Source organism: Nuphar pumila, chromosome 4 (assembly GCF_984573655.1).
Source record: "Nuphar pumila chromosome 4, dmNupPumi1.hap1.1, whole genome shotgun sequence".
Lineage (NCBI taxonomy): Eukaryota > Viridiplantae > Streptophyta > Magnoliopsida > Nymphaeales > Nymphaeaceae > Nuphar > Nuphar pumila.
In genome coordinates this window covers 138,081,499-138,103,940 of record NC_143252.1, presented here as the reverse complement: position 1 = coordinate 138,103,940, position 22,442 = coordinate 138,081,499, and the positions used below count along the sequence as shown (strand labels likewise).

General features: G+C 42.3%; 2 protein-coding genes across 2 annotated transcripts; both read right to left on the bottom strand.

Moving 5' to 3' along the window:
• Nucleotides 1-12,786: 12,786 nt before the first annotated feature.
• LOC149841246 (uncharacterized) lies at nucleotides 12,787-13,191 on the bottom strand. Its single transcript, XM_090005220.1, has one exon. It carries the CDS (start codon nucleotides 13,189-13,191, stop codon nucleotides 12,787-12,789), a length of 405 nt encoding a protein of 134 aa, XP_089861346.1.
• Nucleotides 13,192-13,578: 387 nt separating this feature from the next.
• LOC149841245 (uncharacterized) lies at nucleotides 13,579-14,145 on the bottom strand. Its single transcript, XM_090005219.1, has one exon. It carries the CDS (start codon nucleotides 14,143-14,145, stop codon nucleotides 13,579-13,581), a length of 567 nt encoding a protein of 188 aa, XP_089861345.1.
• Nucleotides 14,146-22,442: the final 8,297 nt, after the last annotated feature.

The following is a 22,442-nucleotide window of genomic DNA, read 5'->3' as shown; positions in this document are numbered from 1 at the left end:
AGGGTTTGGGTTTTAGATACGGATCAATTGAGCAAAGCTCCACATTCATTCTTCTCATGCTATGCTACAGGGAAGATTGGGTCTCCGGTTTCTAAGAACCGGGACATCCAATACAAAAATCAAGACAATCTTAAGTTATATATATATATATATATATATATATATATATATATATATATATATATATATATATATATATATACACGTGTGTGTTAATCTAGTTGTTATTAACTAATTCAACCTTATAAAAATTACTAAAAACATTTTTTAAGCTACAAGCTTATTTTTTAGTTCAAAATAATGACATTTTAAAAAAAAAATGAAAGGTCATTTTTTGAGTTAAAAAAGGTAACTTTGATAGATGAGTAAAGTTACTTTTTTTTTAAAAGGGGTTTGACTTTTCAAAAGTCTAAAAATACTTGCAATGCCCAAAAAAGTAATCATCTATTTTTTAAATAATATTTTAATCATTTTTCATAAGTTTGAATCTATTAGATAATTAATTTAATAATATATATATATATATTGGTTAGAACCCATATGAATAATGTAACAACTGTATTATTTTTCATAACATTTTGATTTTAACATCAAAATCTTATGTCTCCGTATTAATTCTCTCACATTCAACGTCGTTTGTGCCACTATTCAGTGAGAAGAAACCAGAAGGAATGTAATTGTTCCCTTGCGACTTACAGAGTACAGTTGCGCTTAGAGTCTGTTTTGCTTTTGTTGAGTCTGATGTAAGCTGCCCGGTTCAGGTGAATCAATACCCGAAGGGGCAGCCCGTATACTTGAACTGTAATAGCCTGCGGGCAAAATTGTGAATGAATTAAATGCGTTGAGCTTTCTTTTGTTCACCCTCGTTGTGATTGCTTCTTGTGATTGCAATTTCTATCCCTCTATTCTCTCTTGCTCTCTTGCACTGTGATTACAAGCTTCCGCGACCGGCAAGCGAGCTGACGAGTAGGCTTGCGGCGGTAAGGAAGGACCGTCGCGCCGCGCTGGCCCATTGAAGGAAATAGGCTCGTGACAAGTGGCACCAGAGCCCGTTCTCGTGCTGGGGAAGGGACTACGGAGTCGGTGTCGACAGACATGCCGAAAGGCTGCGATTTGTGAGCAAGACATTGTGGCGCCTTATCAACACTTGCGCAACACCAAAGGTAAGGCAGTTGCCGAAACTGAGGAGATGGGTTCACCTCGGGGCCAAGAAGAGTTGGTTGCAACTGTTAACAAGCTGGTGGAAGATGTGACTTCGCATGATGAAGCGATTTCACGCGCATGTGAATCATTCAATGGATTGAATGATGTGGTGGCGAGCCTGCAAGAGCAGGTGAACTTACTAATGGGGCAGGTCACTTCATTGACGACTACAGTGACCGATCTTGAGTTGAGGAACCGTACATTGCAGCGGACGGTGACCCTAAATGGCGGAAATGGTGAGAGGCCATCAAGGATTGATGTGCCAAGACCCGCAAAATTCAATGGTTCTCGTGATAGCAAGGCCATTGAGAACTTCTTGTTCCAAGTAGAAGACTACTTGGATATCCAGAATGTGACCCTTGAAGATCTAAGGATTAAGGTTGCAGCGACCTTACTTGATGGTGATGCTATCGCTTGGTGGAGGCGGAAGCGCAATGACATGGAGAGGGATCAATGTGTGATAGACACCTTTGATGACTTCAAAGTAGAGTTGCGCAACTACTTCATGCCAAGAAATGCGCAGAGACAGGCTTACCGGATGGTTCATGAACTCAAACATACTGGTTCGTTGCAAGACTATGTCAGAACGTTCCAAAAGTTTATGTTGGAGATACCTAACATGCCAGAAGACGACATGCTCAACTGGTTCATTGTGGGACTTCAACCATGGGCACAGTCTGAAGTGGAAAGGAGCAACCCCCGTATTTTGAAAGATGCATATATGGCGGCTGAGCGCTTAGTAGACACTCAGCGCAAGCCTTTCACCCCATCAACCAAAGTTGGGAAGAAGCCTGACCACGGAGGCAAGAAAGATGAGCAGCGCAACGATAAAGGTGAGGCGTCGACACGCCATCAATCCGAAAAGAAACAGAACTACACAAAGCATAACAACAACAACAAGGGTGCGGTTGTGACATGTTGGTTCTATGGTGATAGACATATCGCCCGACAATGCCCAAAGTGCCTTGTAAAGAACGACGGGCAAGCCAATCCTGCACAGAAAGAATGCAGCGATACTGAATGCAGTGACACTGAGACCATGCAACCGAGGATGGGCGCCATGCGATCGATCAATGCAGCCAGAAGTTGTGCGACTAAAAACATGCAGGTCAGTAAGGAACTCATGTACACTGAAGTTATTATGAATGAAAAGTCTGCTTCAGCAATGATAGACTCCGGGGCCATACATAACTTTGTCTCGCGGGAAGAGGCAGAGCGGTTGGGCTTGAAGCATGGGCCAAAGCAGAGGACCATTAAAACGGTAAACTCTGAGGCCAAGCCCATCCTTGGTGAAGCAAGGGATGTGGCTATTCAAGTGGGAAGTTGGGTCGGTAAAGCCAACTTCTTTGTGGTGCCCCTGGACGATTTCAAGATGATTTTGGGTATGGAGTTTCTGTGAAGCCAGAATGTTATGATGTTGCCAAAATTCAACACACTGACGATCATGCTGTCAGACATGTCCCACACAGTGTAGTTCCTTTACGCAAAAAGGTAAGTCTTCAGTGTTGTCGGCAATGCAACTAAAGAAGGGTGTCAAGCATGGGGGGCAGACACTCTTAGTGGCAGTGCACACAGAGGAAAGGAAGGTGGAAGCAGCAGTGCCACCGACCCTAGCCCCACTATTAGAGGAGTTTCGGGGGGTGATGCCCCCGAAATTGCCAAAGCGTCTTCCGCCAAGACACGAGGTCGACCACAAGATTGAGTTGACCCCGGGAGCGAAGCCTCCTGCAATGGTTCCATACCATATGGGGCCAGCTGAGCTGAAGGAACTGCGCAGGCAGTTAGATGAGATGTTGGACGCAGGCATTGTTCGTCCATCAAAAGCCCCATTTTGTGCCCCGGTCCTTTTCCAGATGAAACATGATGGCTCTAAACGGTTATGTGTGGATTACCGTGCCTTGAACAAGGTCACGGTGAAGAACAAGTACCCATTGCCATTGATAGCAGACTTGTTCGATCAGCTAGGCAGTGCCCGTATCTTTTCCAAGCTAGATCTGCGATCGGGTTACTGGCAGGTGAGGATTGCTGAAGGTGATGAGCCGAAAATAACTTGCGTCACCCGCTATGGTGCTTACAAATTTCTAGTAATGCCATTCGGGTTGACAAATGCTCCAGCCACTTTCACGACTTTAATGAACCAGATCTTCTACCCTTACTTAGACAAGTTTGTGGTAGTCTACCTAGATGATATCATGATCTACAACAGCAACATGGAGGAACATGTCGGGCACTTGCGAACAGTGTTTCAGGTGCTGAAGGATAATGACCGCTGTGTCAAACGAGAGAAGTGTCTCTTCGGGCAGGAGGAGATCAGCTTCCTTGGCCACGTTGTGGGGCGTGGTGTGCTGCGTATGGATGGGCAGAAGATAAGGGCTACCCAGGAATGGGTTCCGCCAAGCAAAGTGCCAGAATTGCGGTCATTCCTTGGTTTGACAAACTATTATCGGCGTTTCATCGAAGGTTATTCGTCATTGCTGCGCCCCTCACAGATTTGTTAAAGAAGAATCGGGTATGGCTCTGGACAGGAGCGTGCCAAGATGCCTTCGATGGCTTGAAGGAAGCCTTAGTGAGGGAGCCAGTGCTGCGACTGCCTGATCATTCGAGACCCTTCGAAGTCCACACTGATGCCTCAGACTTTGCCATTGGCGGAGTTATTATGCAAGATGGTCATCCGATCGCATATGAGAGTCGTAAGCTGAAGGATGCAGAGAGGCGTTACACAGTGCACGAACGTGAGATGACCGCCATTGTGTATTGCCTCAGGACCTGGCGGCACTACCTTTTGGGTGCCGAGTTCGTCATCAAGACGGATAACGTGGCCACGAGCTATTTTCAGACACAAAAGAAGTTGACGCCTAAACAAGCTCGATGGCAGATGTTTTTGGCTGAGTTCGACTTTGCCTTGGAGTACAAGGTTGGAAAGGCCAATGTTGTGGCGGATGTCCTGAGCCGTAGGGCTGAACTGGCAGCTGCGCGTGCGGAGTCTTCTGAAGTGCATTTGGAGGGTGCATTGTTGAGTCGCATCTGCGAGGGTACGCAGCAGGATCCGACCGCACAACACCTTGTTTCTCTGGCGCAGGCAGGGAAGACTCGGCGATTTTGGCTACAGGATGGCCTCCTCGTAACAAAAGGGGACGCATCTTTGTACCACGGTGGGGAAGCCTTCGCCGAGAGCTACTCAAGGAGTGCCATGATACACTATGGGCCGGCCATCCTGGTCAGGAGCGGACCTTAGCACTCCTTGAGCGCGGCTACTATTGGCCGCAGATGAGAGACGACGTTGAGGGGTATGTGCGGACATGCCTTATCTGCCAGCAAGATAAAGGGACAAACCAGAAGGCTGCCGGTCTCCTTGAGCCTCTACCAATTCCAGAACGTCCTTGGGATAATATCTCCATGGACTTTATTGTCAGTCTGCCAAAGGTAGAGGGCCTCAGTTCTATTTTGGTTCTGGTGGATCGTTTCTCAAAGTATGCCACCTTCATCCCAGCTTCTAAGGAGTGCCCTGCAGAGAAGACTGCAGAGTTGTTCGTAAAGCATGTGGTGAAGCACTGGGGCATACCAAAGAGCATTGTGAGTGATCGCGATGCTCGCTTCACGGGCAAGTTCTGGCGTGAAGTATTTTGGCTACTTGGCTCTAAGTTGCTGTTTTCAACAAGCTTCCATCCGCAGACAGAGCGTATCAACGGGATACTGGAGCAGTACCTTAGGCACTTTGTTAGTGCCAATCAGAAAAATTGGGTGAAGCACCTTGATGTGGCACAATTTTGTTATAATCTGCAGAAGAGCGAGTCTTCAGGCTACAGTCCGTTCGAGATAGCCACGGGGCAGCAGCCACTGACCCCGCACACTCTTGCCACACAGGAAAAGGGAAGGCCATCATTCGCCTATCAGTTTGTTCGCGACTGGCACGAGCAAAATGAGTTAGCGAAGGCATTCTTACACAAAGCGGCAAAGAGAATGAAGAAGTGGGCAGACAAACACCGTCGGCCCGCAGGGTTCCAAGTTGGGGACCAAGTGTTGGTAAAGTTATATCTTGGTCGCACAGGCATCTTCCGTGTGCGGCACCGCGGACTACTCAGAAAGTATGAGGGACCCTTCACCATCACAAAGAAGATGGGCAAGCTGGCATACAAGCTGGAGTTGCCCCCAGACTTCAAGGTGCACCCGGTGTTCCACGTGTGCAACCTCAAGCAGTTCCATCCAGATGATGGAGACCCGGAACGCAGTGTGCCGCAACGCGCTCCCATCATGCAGAGGGCCCCGGCAGCACAATGGGCCGAGAAGCACCTCAGTTAGATCCTTCTCCATAAGGTCAACTACTTGGGACAAGCGAAGAAATACTTGGTGCAGTGGGAGGAAACAGCGGAACCAACGTGGGAGCCTGCATTTCGAATGAACAGCCGCTACCCGGCTGAAGTTAGGGCCTACCACGAAACAGATGGCGCTGAGGACGGCGCATGATTTGAAGGGGGGAGCATGTTCCCTTGTGACTTACAGTGTACAGTTGCGCTTAGAGTCTGTTTTGCTTTTGTTGAGTCTGATGTAAGCTGCCCGGTTCAGGTGAATCAATACCCCGAAGGGGCAGCCCGTATACTTGAACTGTAATAGCCTGCAGGCAAAATTGTGAATGAATTAAATGTGTTGAGCTTTCTTTTGTTCACCCTCGTTGTGATTGCTTCTTGTGATTGCAATTTCTCTCCCTCTATTCTCTCTTGCTCTCTTGCACTGTGATTACAAGCTTCCGCGACCGACAAGCGAGCTGACGAGTAGGCTTGCGGCGGTAAGGAAGGACCGTCGCGCCGCACTGGCCCATTGAAGGAAATAGGCCGGTGACAGTAATGAACCCCGAACCTAAGTTTAGTGACGAGAAGCACAACAAAGTTGCTTTTATCAGCAATGCCAAAAAAAAAATGATGCCACCTTCAAATACAAAGACAATGCCGATGGAGCTGCGCGAGGACAAAGGCGTGGTAGACCTCAATGTTCTCACTTCACAAAAAAAAAGTGTTTGGAACTTCATGAATAGGGATGGCAGTAGACCAGACCTGAGTGCCATCTCAAAATCCTGCCCTACATCCCAGCACGGATTTTGATTTTAACCTCCATCTCTGATTCTATCCTCGTTTCATGCCCTCCATCCTCGGTCCAAATGGGGCAAGGCAGGGCCCCATTTTCCCTCGATCCATTGCTATCCCTAACAAAGGATTGGGGACGGGATGGGGCGGGGAAGGGATCAAGATGGGGACGGGGTGGGGCGGAGAAAAGCATATGCCCATCCCCGCAAGGGTTTCGATTTTGACCCTTCATTCCTGTTTCATGTCCTCCATCTCCGGTCCAAATGGGGCGAGGCAGGGCGGGGCCTCATTTCCCCTCGATCCATTGCCATCCGTAAACATCCAAGCAAGGAGAAAAGTGCAACCTCAAATATTAACAGCAAGAAGAGCTTCACCTCCAGTCATGATCTCTCTCACCTTCTCCAGCAACTAAGCAAATCCAATCACTATCTCTAAAGAGCCTTCAAAGAATAAGGACTCAGGTAATCAACTTGCTTTAGCATCTTTTCTTTTTGATGAATGGATTTGTGTAACACCCCGATCTGGAACCTCAGGAGTTCGAGTTTGGTTGGTATTACTTCCCAGAGGAAAAGAGTACAAAGTTAACACAGAGAAAACGTGACTAAAAAAAACTTTTCATTTTATTCCCATAATCAAATTTTTTTTCTTACAATGTTCATCATTCATAACAAAATAAAAACAAATACATTTTATTCAATGACAAGGAAATAAAATATATCAAATGCTCTGCCAGAAAAGGATAAGTTGCACACATCCTGATTGTGCTAATGCCTGGAACCTACAGTTGTAATTAAACATGGGGGGTGAGTCTACAACCCAGTAAGAAATAATTATAAGCAAATAAACAATTGAACTTACAACTGTAGTGAGCTCTAAGCTCCTAGTCTTAATTTAGTTTTCAACACATCACACAAGTTGATATATTTAATTACCCCCTATTAACTTTCTCAAGCACTCTCTCACAACAACTATCACTAGGTCGGCTATACCGGTCATAGCCGTCTATGGGCGTAGCAACCTCGTAGAACATCCCAATTCTACATGTTAGCCAGACAATGAACCATATACTCCCAGTGGTCTCTGAACCACCAAGCACTGCAGTGAACCACCACGGGGACCCCACTGGTAGCTAGCTGGGAGGTCAAGCTCTCGATCTCGGTATGGTTCATGCTACATCCTAACCATGATGGTTATAAACCATCCTTGATCATCCAGAGTCCCAAACCTAGTGTGAGTGTAACCCTAAGTTGTAACTAAGTTTACACATTGAACCGCATTCTCAAATTCATAATGCACTCGTTCTCTCACGAGTGATGTTGTGACTGATCACAAAATCTCATTCTTAATCTCATGATGACCTTAGGACTCACACCTCTCTCACTTAGCATGCAATGATTTAGTGTCTCTATATCGTTAAATCACCAACGACCCACTCTCCATGGTAGCTGCACTCTGACCGCGAACCAGGTAGCCCTTGGCACAGGTCGTCACTTTTGTGATTTAAGGGGTCATGCATGCTAAACTCAAAATATTCATTCATACAACATGAATGAACTAAATGAGACTCTAAATTAAGCATGGTCTTATCACAATGCATGATATTTAACGATCATATAAACATGCAATCACAATTCAATTTCTTCCTATCATGCATAACATATCACAATAAACATGTATATAAATTAACTCATAATGTCAAAAATGGAATTTATGCATGTCATGGTCTCACTCAAAACTATCAAGCTAATCACATAACATTTGTAACACTACAATAACAAGCAACATAAAAAAGGTTTATTTACATCTAAAATTACTTATAACATCTCTTACCTTCACGGTGAATCATGTGCTCTCTCTGAAATCACACCTCATGAATTCTATCAGTGTGATCTGGTCATAATACAATATATTCACATTAATACGCAATACTTCTTACCAAAATACCCTTTTTTGAATTTACTCAAGAAACCTAATTTCTGTATCACTATTTTTACTAAAATAAATAAACTAGTAGATTCCTCTCTATAATACGAGTTTAACACATCAAACCTCACTCGATTATGAGTTCAGAGTGCAAAGTTATGTCCATTTTTCTGAAATGGATCTCAGTATCCAAATGGATATCTTGGTAAAATTTGGATTTCGGTACCATACGAGACTTTCGTTCGATTCGATTCATAACCATTTCTGATCTGGATACAACCTTGTCTATTTAGATTCAGATCTATAACTCATCTGGATCCAGAACAGTCAGATTGGATCTAAAATAGGTTGACTGGATCCAGACTATTCTGACTGAATCCAAAATAGTCTGACTGGATCCATACACTATGACTGGATCCAAAACTATATGATTGGATCTAGAACAGTTTGATCTATACTTAGTTCTGATATGGATCCAAGACTGATCTAAACCGATCTAGAATATTCAATCCGGATCCTGAATAGGTCCAGACCAAATTGGATCCAAACCGAGAACCTGGATCCAGTTAGATCGAACTGGTTCAACCTGACTTGGGTTTATCTAACCCGGTTTAGCTCAGACCTGAGTCTATCTGAACCAGTTCTACTTAAACCTGTTCCACTAAACCGATTTGGTCTGAATCGGTTCACCCAAACCACTCATTTTTTTTCAACCTGTCTCGGTTCGGTTTGAGTGGGACCCGGACCGACCCGATTCGGTCTGGGTTGCACCTAGGCCGAATCAGCCTATTTTTTTTATTATTATTATTATTTGGCTCGGTCTGGGCGCGACCCAGATCGTCGGTTTGGGTCGCGCCTAAACCGACCCGGTTCGGTCTGGGTTGCACTTGGACCGAGCCGACCCCCCATAAAACCCCAGCAGAGGGGCGAAAAGGGGCATCGCCCCCCGGCCGACCCGCTCTGCCCATCAGTCCAAGCCGGCTGCCGGTGTCAGCCGACTCACCCTGCTACAGGGGATCGGCACCGACGTTGGTCTGCCGGCCGACCCTCTTTCTCTCTTTTTTCTCTCTCTCTGAATCTTTTCTTTCCATTTTTTTTTCAGAAACCTGCCGACAGCCATGGCTGCCGGCCCTCTTTGCTAAGAATAGGAAAGAAGACGAAGAAAAAGATGAAGAGGGTGGAGGCTTACCTTGCCGTCGTCGTCGATAAGTGTCTCTCTCTCTATCTGCCCCCCTCTATCTCTCTCTTTTGATACAGGGTGCAGAAGGAGGGCCTGTGTGAGGGTTTTTATAACCCTCCCCCCCCCCCCCCTCTCGCAGATTTCGGAGGTGAGGTTTATCCTCACCCCTCTCAAATTTTTGAAACGGTTTTCTCAAATGGCAAACCATTTTTTTTAAGGCTTATCCCCTCCGACGTTTTCACTGGAGGGGTTTTTATAATTCTACCCCCCTTAAAAGAAAATGCGTCCTGAATCTTACCTGAAAACAATTGTGAAAATTATTGACGAATGTCAGATTCACGCTCCCAAGTAGCCTCCTTATTGCTGTGATGACTCCATCTAACCAATACCAAAGATAACTCTTTGTTTCTTAGCTTTTGTACTTTCGTATTCAGGATCTCTATGGGCCTTTCTCTTATACTTAGGTCATCTTGTATATCCAAAACAGTCTCGACTGCATCCAATATGTGGGAGGGATCTGGCACGTACTTTCATAATATAGAAACATGAAACACGTTGTGAATTCAAGATAAGAAATGTGGTAAGGTTAAACGGTATGTTGTCCGACTAACCCTCGCGAGTATCTCAAAGGGTCTAATATATCTAGGATTCAACTTTTCTCTTCGACCAAAATGCATCACTCCCTTAAACGGAGATATTTTCAAAAATACGTGGTCACCTTGCTCAAATTTCAACTCACGACGTCTTTGGTCTGCATAACTCTTTTGTCGACTTTGCGTTGTGAGAAGACGCTTTAGAATGAATCTCACCTGGTCTGCCATCCACTGAGTCATTTCGGGCCCTAACAATCTTCTTTCTTCAACCTCATCCCAACACAAGGGAGTTCGACACTGTCGACCATACAATGCCTTAAATGAAGTCATGCTTATACTTGTTTGAAAGCTATTATTGTAAGCAAACTCTATCAATGGTAGAATATCATTCCACAAGTCGCTATACTCCAAACTACATGCCTGGAACATGTCCTCTAGGGTCTGAATGGTTCGCTCTGACTGCCCATTTGACTGGAGGTGAAAAGCTATACTCATTTTTAATTGTATCCCCATTGCTTCTTGAAAACTTTGCCAAAATCTAGATGTGAACTTCGAATCTCTATCTGAAACAATTGAATCAGGTACTCCATGGAGTCTAACGATCTCTCTGATAAACAATTGAGCCAATTGGTCACAAGATTGAGTTATCTTAGAGGCCAAAAAATGAGTTGACTTAGTTAGCCTGTCGACAATCACCCACACTGAATCTATCCCATTTTTCATCTTTGGAAGACCTAACACGAAATCCATCGAGATATTCGTCAATTTCCACTAAGGTATGGAAAGTGATTGCAAAAGATCACCTGGTCGTTGGTGCTCAATTTTCACCTGCTGACATACTAAATACTTGTTAATAAACTTAATAATGTCTCTCTTCATTCCACTCCACCAAAATGTATCTTTCAGATCTCGATACATTTTAGTGCTACCACAATGGATGACAAATCTAGAATGGTGTGCATCTTCCAACAATTGATTTTTAAGTTGATCGTCCTTAGGAATGCACACTCTTTGACAAATCTAAGAAGTCCGTGATCATCAACTTTGAATTTTGACTCCTCAATTTCTGAAATCTTCTTTCTTATTTGGGATAATTCTAGGTCTAAGGGTTGTTTTTCCTTAATTTGATCCCATAATTCGGATCTCATGGTGGTTTGCACGAATAGCAACCGACCTGGTAAGCATTGAGCTTTTGCCTTTTGATGAGTCACCGAGGAAAATAACTCCAAATCTGCGAGTCTGGCCAGTGCTCCTATCTTTCGGTTAAGAGCATCAACGACTATATTTGCCTTTTCAGAATGACATTTTAGCTCGAAATCATAATCTATTAGAAATTTTGATTATCTCCATTACCTCAAGTTCAAATCTCTCTGCGAAAATAAATACTTAAGGCTTTGATGGTCGGTAAAGACCTCAAATTGCTCACCATAGAGGTAGTGCCTCCATATCTTAAGAATGAATACCATCGCTGCTAGTTTCAAATCATGTATCGGATAGTTGACTTCATGAGTTTTAAGTTGACGAGATGCATAAGCTATCACTTTTTCATATTGCATCAAAACACAACCCAATCCTTTGTAAGAGGCATTGCTATAAATAGTGAAACCTTCGAATCTAGAAGGTAAGACCAATACTGGGGCAGTGGTCAAACACTTCTTTATGTCCTGAAAACTCTGCTCACATTTATCGTTTCATTCAAACTTTATATCCTTCTTTGTGAGCTTTGTCATTGGAGCCGCCAATAAAAAAACCCTTCCACAAAACGTCGGTAGTACCCAGCTAATCCCAAGAAACTGCGAATCTCAATAGGATTCTTGGGTCTAGACCATTTGGTGATTGTTTCAATCTTCGCAGGGTCTACCATAATCCCGTCTTTAGAAACAATATGTCTAAGAAAGAACACTTGTTTCAACCAAAAAGCACACTTAGAGAATTTGACATAGAACTGATGTTCTCTGAGTGTCTGCAGAACTATCCTCAGATGCACTTCATATTGTTCCCTCGTGGTAGAGTATATGAGGATGTCATCGACAAATACCACCACAAACTGATCCAAATAGGGTCTAAAGATCCTATTCATCATATCCATGAAGACAACTGGTGCGTTAGTCAGACCAAAAGGTATGACCAAGAATTCATAATGACCATATCTTGATCTGAATGCTATTTTAGCCACATCTTCTTTCTCGATCCTCAACTAATGATAACTCGATCTCAAATTTAACTTTGAGAAGCATGCGACTCCTTGCAGTTGATCAAACAAATCATCAATTCTCGGCAATGGATATTTGATCTTGATGGTCACTGCGTTCAGTTGCCGATAGTCAATACACATACGCAGTGATCCGTCATTCTTCTTCACGAACAAAATTGGAGCACCTCAAGGAGATACTGAAGGTCGAATAAATTCTTTCTTCAATAATTCTTGCAGTTGCTCCTTGAGCTCCTTAAGTTCTGCAGGTCTCATCCGATAGGGAGCCTTTAAAATGGGCATTGTTTCCAGAACTAGATCGATTTGAAATTCAATCTCACGATCAGAAGGGAGGCCTGGTAGATCTTTCAGAAAAATATTATCATATTCACGAACTATGTCTACATCTGATATTGTGAGGTCTTCTCTCTCTTCAGTTTTTATGTAGGCCATAAATTCCATGTATCCCTTCTTAATATATTTATGAGCCTTTAGACAAGATATGATAGCCGACTTGGGTAACTTTCTAATACCCTGATATGTGAAAGTGGAGGTATGGGGTATTTGAAAGCTGACACAGTTTCTTCTACAATCGATAGTGGCATGATGGTCTGACAATCAATCCATGCTTAGAACAACGTCTATATCTTTAAAGTTGAGTTGCAACAAATTCACAAGCAACTTACAATTTTTGATTTTTACTACGCAGTTAGAATACACAGTATCCACAATGGTGGTTGCTCCTATAGCTGTCTCTATTAAGTAAGAAACACTCAATCGAGAAAGTGCCACTGACAACCGTTTTCCAAAAGTTAAAGAAGTGAAACTATGTGTGGCTCTTGAGTCAAATAATGCATGAGCAAGAACACCAAAAATAAGAAGTGTACCTTCAACCACTTCAGGGTTGGCAAGAGTTTCTTTAAGAGCAGTCGCATAAACGCGACTTGGTACTGCCGGCTTCAGCTTTGGTGGAGCGTTGTTTCTTCGATCAGGTTTTGGGCAATCATTGACATAATGACCCATCTGCTGGCAGTTGAAACATCTCACGTTCCTCAAGTCACATTTACCCTCGTGTCTCTGGAGACCACAAGTCCTACAAGCGTTGTTCGATTGGGTCGACTTCTGGATCTTCTGCCGCTTGGATTGTTGATTACCTACATTCTTGACTTGTTTACCCTAGTTCTGACCAGAGGTTTGTCTTCTGTACTGCCTCCTGTTGTCTTGCTGGAATCTTCCTTTAGGCTGAAACTTTCTTCGAGACGACTCTACCACATTGTCACCAATGTGTTGGGCTTTATTTTCAGTCTTAGGTTTTTCCTTTGCTTGGGGCTTCTCATTCATTCTCATCTCCCAAAACTCATACCTGGAGGCGTAGTCTACGATCCAACTGTATTTCTTTATTTGTTGTGGTCAGACCAACCTCAAAATTTTGGGCCTCAAACTCCTCTCGAACCTCCTACACTTTTCTTTCTCGTTTGCCACTAAGGACTTGGCAAAACAGAAGAGAGACTTGAAACATGCAGTATATTGGGCGACCGTCATGTCACCCTGCTTTAACTTCCTGAATTCTTCTTCCTTTTTTACCCTCTGACACTTTGGAAAGAATTGCCTGTAAAATCTCCTCACGAATGTGAACCAAGGCAAGTACGTAATCGACTCCAAGGTATCCCTGATGGACCTCAACCAGTGTTCCGCATCGCTGGTCAGATTGGATATAGCTATCCATACCCTCTGATTTTCTGGACATTGGATGTCATCCAATGATTTCTCTACTTGCATCAACCAATTCTCTGCCACGACACCGTCAGGAGTGCCATCGAAGAGCGGAGGCTGCATGTTCTTGAACCTTTCAGCCCATGAGGTGATGGTAGAAATCACTGTCTGAGGTTGACTTTGTTGGGCTCGGGTCATTTGCAGGAACTCATATAATATGCGGTTGGTAGTGTATTCTGGCAGTATCCTCATACTTTGACTCATCGGTGATCCAAGTGGAATCTTCATACTTTCTTCTCTATCCTCTTGTGGAGTATATCACTCCGGTGTGTGAGTTGCCGCGTGACTTCCCTGAACTTGTGCCCCTTTCGAAGTAGGAGATGATGTGGGTGCCCTTCGCGACGGTCCGCCAAGGAGCTCCCTTTTTCGCTTGGCCGCTACCGTGTCCTTTGATAGGTAAGATGTTCCTCTGCAAGTGACCATTGATACTGCAGAAAAATTTATTATCACGTGATTCGTTGGTACTTGCATGAAATTTCGTCACATATCACACAGTATATAAAAAAAATCATTCATTTTATTCCATTCATAAATCTCATAAATGTACGAGAACATCACTAGTAAGGAAAGAAAAAATAATGCAATTCAAACAATATGACTCAACTAAACAAACTAGTTAATCCTAATCATTCTTCGATCCATCCGAAGCATGGTCTGTTTCTTGCGTTCCTTTAAGCCTAGTGTTGGTGAGTCTCAGGAGGAGCGTTCAGGTGATACTGGGGCGAAGCAAGAGTATAAGTGGGTGATGAAGATGTGTGGGTAGGTGTGGCAGGAGTGTATGTAGGTGAGGCAGAATCTTCATCCTCGCCTTCCTCTTTCAAACTCCCTGATGTTGCTCATCCTTTCTCAAACCCTGGGTTGCTTCGGTTGGCTTCCGTTGCCTGTCGAGCTGTTTCGGCTGCCTAAAATGCAGCTCTCCGAGTTTTTTCAAACAGAAACTCTCAGACTGGAGGTGAAACTCTTTGGTTTCCCTCACTCATGGCAGTCATATAGCTCGCTCGGGATATATATCATCCCCGCGTGCTGGCCATACGAGGCCCTCCCCGAGGCGGTTTATGTTCGAGGATGCTCTTCTCTTGATTCCTCCTCGAGCCACCATCAAATTTTTCATCATCCATCCACGTGCAGACCTCGCCCTCTGACGGTTGAACTAACGAGTTCTGTTTTCGTAAGGTGGTGGCTGGCGCCCCTGAGAAGTGTAGGGGTAGTCTTGAAGGTAAGAGCCTCCATCCCCAATTATAATGTAGATTGGAGGAGGTTGTGGTGTCAGATCTCTAACCACTTGAACCATACTTGTGATGTCTCTAGTGGCCATCACCATTGCAGCGATGAACTTCTCTCTCCCTCCGACGGGAGGCTCAATAGGGTCTTGAGCCCTTGGGTCTTCATGGTTTCCTCGTTTGTTATCCATTACTAATCACACAATAATCTAATCAATAACGTGTCTTATTCGAGCAGAGACTTATATTCTGTTATTAATTTTTTTGCTATGAATGATGAATCTCTTTTTGTGTAAACCTGACTCTAATACCACTTTGTAACACCTCGATCTGGAACCTCAAAAGTCTGAGTTCGATTGGTATTACTTCTCAGAGGGAAAGAGTACAAAGTTTACATAGAGAAAACATTGCTAAAAAAAAAAATCAATTTATTTTCATAATCAATTTTTTTTCTTACAATGTTCATCATTTATAATAAAAGAAAAGCAAATACATTTCATTTCCTTGTCATTGAATAAAATGTATTTGCTTTTCTTTTGTTATGAACAATGAACATTGTAAGAAAAAAAAAGTTGATTATGAGAATAAAATAAAAAGTTTTTTTTTAGCTACATTTTCTTTGTGTAAACTTTGTACTCTTTCCTCTTTGAAAAGTAATACCAACCAAACTCGGACTCCTGAGGTTCCAGATCGGGGTGTTACAATTTAATATCAAGGCAACCTATCACATGACCAGTAGTATGAGACATATATTTAATTTGATATGTGCCAACAAAAGTCTCGTTAGCAATGTCAATGGCACTCTTGTCCCTGTGCAAGGAATGAGCATTGTTTTCCTTCTAAATAGTTTAAAAGCCTCTAAAGCCCTCTACGTTCCTTCCTTTCCCATCAACCTAATATCCTGTTAGTAACATTACCAAAACTCATAATAGATAGAACACATGTTTTGTCTAATATGTAACAACGGTATTACATCTCCATGTTTGTTTTGATTAGATAAGAAGATGTGTTCTTTGTGTATGGTGATTGATTTTTATGTCATGCAGACAACTTGGACACATGAATAATTGTTTGAATTTTTTTGTTTTGGATCGGACTACTCGATCCACCCTACAACATGAGTGTTCTAACATGTTTATTATGGATTTTAGCCTCATATATGGATCTTAGATTGGATCTAAATGTTTGGATAATTTGAATATAAAATAAAATTTTATATTTTTTATATATAAATAAAAAAATCATAAAACCTTAAAATAAAAATAAATAAATTATAAATTAACTAAAAAATAAACTATAAGAAAAATAAACCATAAAATTAAGTTTAAAAATACCTAATAAAAAATAGCTCTAATCAAATACAAGAAAAGCCTTAATCAAATCAACTATAAGAAGCCGTAATTACATTTTTTTAATTCAAAGCCCTAATAAAAAAAATTAAAGAAAAAACTTAACCAAATCAAAGAAAAGTCCTAATCAAATTAAATATCAAAATCCCTAATTAAAGATATTTGATTCAAATTCCTAATAAAAAATCAAATAAAAAAACCTTAATAAAATTAAATATCAAAAGCTGAGATTAAACAATTTGATGCCCGGGATAGCCCCCCTCCCTCCTCCCCTTAACGTGTCTTTTTTTTCTTCTAATGTGTCCCCCATCCCTGTTCCTACTATTGGGGGGGGGGGGGGGGGGTTTCAGCGTTTTACAAAATGGTTCACTATTTGATGGGCACAGCGTTCTGCACCATCAAACACGCCCTAGGTGTTTTCTTATAAAGATAATTTTTTATGCAGCAAAGCTGGCATGCTTAACAAATTTTTTTCCATATTTAACCCGGGGAAACCCCCATGATCGATGCAGAGACTTAGTCACCATCGGCAAGTTATCCAAAGGATAGTATCGCCAGAAGGAGTCGAACCCTAACTGCCCGTCTGACAGCCAAGACCTGCTCCAACTATGCTATCCCCTTTTGGGTATTGCATTCTTAACAGTTACCATGCAGCTCCGCTTTCAAAAAACAAAAAAACAGTTAACATGCAGCTTTACCATTGCATGACCATCCATCTCACCCTCTCTCTTGGGACGAACACACCCATCTCAATAAATGCCAAGATGGACGGTTGTCAACCAGGTATTTGCATATAATGTGAAGTCTTTCTTATATATTTTTATGTTGTACAAAACTATGTCCGGGTCGGGATGGATACACCCGAAACAGTCTGACCTATTGACAGCACTCACCCATCACCAAAACACCAAGCCCACCTTAGCTTGCCCTGCTGGAAAACTGCACCAACTTGCCTCTGCAACTCTCTCGTGCCTCACGTGGGAGGCAAAAGTAAAGGAAGGACAGTGACGACCATACTGACGGCACCATATCCCTGAATTACCAAACTACCCAGCATTCTATGAATAAAGTGCTGTCCATGAAATAAAAGTATGGAAGATGGTAGGGGTAGTTTTGTCCTTAAAAGGTCGAAAACCTACTTCAGTTATTATCTGTATTATGGTGCGCTATCATTGTTTGTTAATGGCAACTCGTTCTTCAACGGCTATAAAAAAGTAGAGAATGGGGAAAAGCCTTAGCAGAGCAGTTCACAAAAGAAAGATGCAGTAGGAAATAAGATGAGGTTGGGAAAATCTATAGCAGTTTCTACAATTTCTTTCATTTTTATAAATTTTATTTTACCATGCATTCAATTGTTTGCAGATATATATTGATTCGCAAAGAAAATCCAAGATCCAAATGCTAACAGGTGAGTGAAATTTTCTTTCTGCTGTCTCTTAAGTTCCATCTTGTAAATCGTGTCTCCACTTTCATGACACTTTCACAGATTTTCTCAAGTTCTTGTGATTATAAATCACAACCACACAACTTTCACAGAGCAGTACAATCATGTCTTTGAGTTCTTTCAAAAAATACAAACATGTCTGAGTAGCCTCAAGGGGGGTTGGCCTAGTGGGGTGGAGCTTTGGCCGCTATAAGGACGGTCAAAGTTCAATTCCCATGAGCGTCACCTCTCTGCGCAAGCCAACAACCAGCATAGGTCCCGAGGGTAGGGGTCCTAGCCTCCTCGGAGTTTTGTGCTGCCTACATGATGACCGTAGTATTATGGCAGGCTGAGTCATCTCGACTAGGTTTTCGTGTGGTTTTTTCCAGTTATAAATGAAAAAAAACTTCATTGTAAATGCAAACATTTTCAAGTTGAATCACAGGTAGAGGAATCACTATATATATATATATATATATATATATATATATATATATATATATATATATATATATATATATATATATATATATATATTCTAACCTGTATAAGCTGGTCATAAGCGTGAACTTATGTCAAAAAACACAGCAGAAAATCACAATCGTGACCAAAACAAATGTATGATGTGTGGTTATGATTTTCTGTTGTGGGATATATTAATTAAATGTATGATGCGTAAGAATCATCCACTTATCTATTTTTGATTTTTTTACAAAATAGCCCCTATCTTATTAGTGAATTGCAAAATAGTTCCTGCCTTATGAGGTTTTGCAAATTGGTCCCTGACATTTAGGGATGGCAGTGGAACCGGGGGGGGGGGGATGGTGGGAAAGCGGGGCCCCGCCCCACCTCGCCCCGTTTGGACCGGGGATGAAGGGTATGAAACGGGGATGGAGGCGGGGACGAAGGTTAAAATCCATCCCCGTTCAGGGATGGAGGCGGGGATGGATTTTTCCCGCACTGCCCCGTCCCCGCTTCATTCCCGCCCCGCCCCGCCTCATCCCCATTTGAACCGGTGATGGAGGACATGAAACAGGAATGAAGGCGGGGGTGGAAGTTAAAATCCATCCCTGCCGGGGATGGAGGTTCTAATCTTGAGGCGGGGCGGGGGTGATGACCTTGTCCCCCGACCCACCCTGTCCCACTGCCATCCCTACTGACATTTGCACCGTTAGTGCAAAATAGTCCTTCCATTACGTTGGCGTCAACCTGACCACACTTAGACATTGACCATGGTTATAGGTTAACAAAAATGACTATTATATCCTCTGAAATGTGTTCTCCTTTTTTTTGCAAACCAGTCCATGCTTTTTTTGTTTATTGCAAAATGATCCGTGATAAGGGTAGAACAGGAATTTTATTATCTTTTTACAAATTAGTCCCTGTCTTATTTATTTTTTTGCAAAATAGCCCTCCCATGAAGACAGAACCACCAGTCTTCCCTAAAACGGCCGTTAACCTCAAGAACTAGTTTGCATGTTGCCTATCCAATTTTGTTCTAAATGAACGTATGTGCACATAACTTAGGGAATATATTTGATATGATGAATAAATTATTTGGCAGACTCCACTAAAAAAAGTCACAGCTGTCAGCTTTTTTCTTCTTAATTTAAACTCATAGATGTGTTAATTTGTTTTAACAAAATAAAAAATATCTAATCTAATACATGTTTTACACTAAACATGCCATAAAAATAATATATATATGTAGGCATTTATTTTTGGCGACCTCGAGGGTACCATACCCTGTAACCGAAATTTCTGGTTGCAAGTTTGATTTGGTTAATTAGACCTGTAGATGTGTTTGCTGTGACTTGTTTCCTAAGAAACAGTTTTCTTAGAGAAACTTGTTTCCTAAGAAGCACGTTTGATCAAATAATTTAATGTAATATCCGAGTTTCATTTTTGTAATAATTTCGTAGATCATGGTCCTTTTTTTTTCATGTCCACACCTGAAAACATTATAATTTATTACATAATATCGATTAGAAAAAACCAAAGTACCCAATATTTTCCCCAGCAGTTAATGCAAGCGTTGAAAACTCAATGAGCTATTAGAGGGTACAGTACCCTTGAAGGTGCCAAAGTCAAGCTCCATATGTAGAAATGTCAATGAATTGAAATCTATCCCATATTTGACAGAATTCGAATCCACTTAGTCCCATTTGGTAAGCCAAAACCATATTCAATTATAACCGGATGTGGGTATGGTTGTGATTTTCTGCGATAAAATCCGTCAGATATCCAAATTTTGACGGAAGAAAAGCGGATCTGGCATGAGCTTTTTACCATCCAATTCAGAATTAGAATTTGAATTTGAATCCATTTAGCCAACTGATTAGCAGAATATGGTATTGGCTACATCCGATCCAAATTTGAACCGTTTACATCCCTACCCATATAGGTAAGGTGTGATTATTAGAAAGTAAATAAGTCAACTAGAGAGCATGGTGATATCGCTAGCACCAAATGCATTCCCTATATACGTTTCATAAAGCTTAAAACAGGACGCTTATAAATCAGTTTACATTATATTCATATTTGCACCCAAATGAATAAACTGACAGGCCCTATCCCTAAGATGGAGGGTGATCAGGTGCATAAGGCACAAATTTTTGTGCCATCATATGGCACCTGATCCAGACTTCCATTGATGCTGGGCTTAGCAATCCTTCACAAGTAGCTTGTTAGTTTTGATTGTCAAATCTTTTAGAAGCTTAGACAAGCTTTGGAAGGCCTGAGCCAAGGTGCGCCACGAGCTGCTCATCTGGTTTCCTCACCTTACCAAAAGGTGAGGCCAATATTTTATGAGTGTGGATAAGGTCAGGGGTACCCCCTTACCGTAACTGTTAGAAGTCACTTGGATGTTCTTCATCCATGACGAGTTGAATCACTGCAATTCAATTTCTTAATATCTTAATATCCAGATGGGCTCCACAAAATTTTTCACAACCATTGATGCCTTAATTAGGTGAATGACATCTCCAATTGATGGCTGAAAGCAAAAAAATGCATGGCAATTGCCTGCCGTTCATCTAATGGATGAGTTGCATCCAAGGGATTATTGTGAAGGGTACTCACTGATCTGATTCACACTCATCCTCCTATAACAAAAACATAAAATAAAGTCTTCAACTCGAGTGGCAGTCTATGGCTGGTAAATGAGCTGAAGGGACCGAACAAGGGTTGTTCGGGCTATGCTCGCATATGTAGGCTCGACGGAGAAGCGGTAGCGTTGTGTAGTCACATCTAATCACGCTTTGCTTTGCTCTTGTAGGTAGAGTCTACACTCTACGCTCACAGTCTACTCGCGAGCCAAAACTGGCCCAGAGAGATGCGGAACTCTTTGGAAGAGAAAGATGAATAGATAGGGCCGTGATACATTCAGGAATATTGTACAGGTAAATAGACTCTTTTCGTCCCCCATTTTGATGCCCGTCGGAGGTCAAAAGAACCGGCGGTTATATTCATTGGCTACGTTGAATAAGGTTAGGAAAATGAGCCAAACCTCGACCTATCGGATAGAGCGATAGGTCATTCTTCTAGGTTGATGTTTGGTTGAGGTGGTTCTCTAGTAGTTATAGGAGTCGAGAGAGGACATTTTCATCTTTTTAGAAAAAAGCCACAGCTTAGTTCAGCTCAGTTCCTATGGCTTGTGGGAGCCGAGCTGAGCTCGAGCTTGTATGATCCCTAAATAGATGAGCCTAGTCAAGAGTGAGGCAAGGGAGTTGAGATCAAAGGAGCGGCTAAGTGCCATGGCCAATCACATGACAGTATTGTATGGGGCTCACAACTATATAGTGCAGGCTCCACATGAAATGTTGTTATATGATTGGCTGTGTCAAATAGGCATGGCAGATATCCGCACCCTGCTCGAGGCAAGGTCCTGCATTCTGGCCAAACACTTATAAGAGTGTTCTGCCTTTTGAGGGAGGGACAATAGATTGGATCCCCCCTTCTTTAATAAGGGGCTTCCCCTTTTTTACTTTTCTGAGTTTCGTCTCTCTTATTCACCATTGGCAATGGTGAATAAGAGAGGAAACTCAGAAAAGTAAAAACACTGCGCACAGTATACGTGGTTCTGTGGGATTCACCTACATCCACGGTAAGGGCTTATCTCTATCTCACTCAATAATAATGAGATAGGGCCCATAAATATTTATATATAATCAGTTGAAACAGTAATAGGGGTTTGGAGCTTTTTACTTTTAACCGCTCCTACATTAGTGCAAGATATCTCCTCACATTTTTTTTCAACTCATCACATTAGGTGGTAGTTGATCCTCTTGATGATGAGTCTCTAGATAGAGCTTTAGCTAGACCACCTTCAAATTGGTCGATTCCTTTTGACGATAAGTCTTTAGCTGGATCATTATCTTCTGGGCTGGATCCATCTTCAAACTTGGACTCGGTTCCTTCATTGAATTGGATATGCTTTCTATCATTCCACCTCAAAATAGGCTTGGGTGAATTCCATAAGCCTAATTTGATTCTTAGCATGCCAAACTG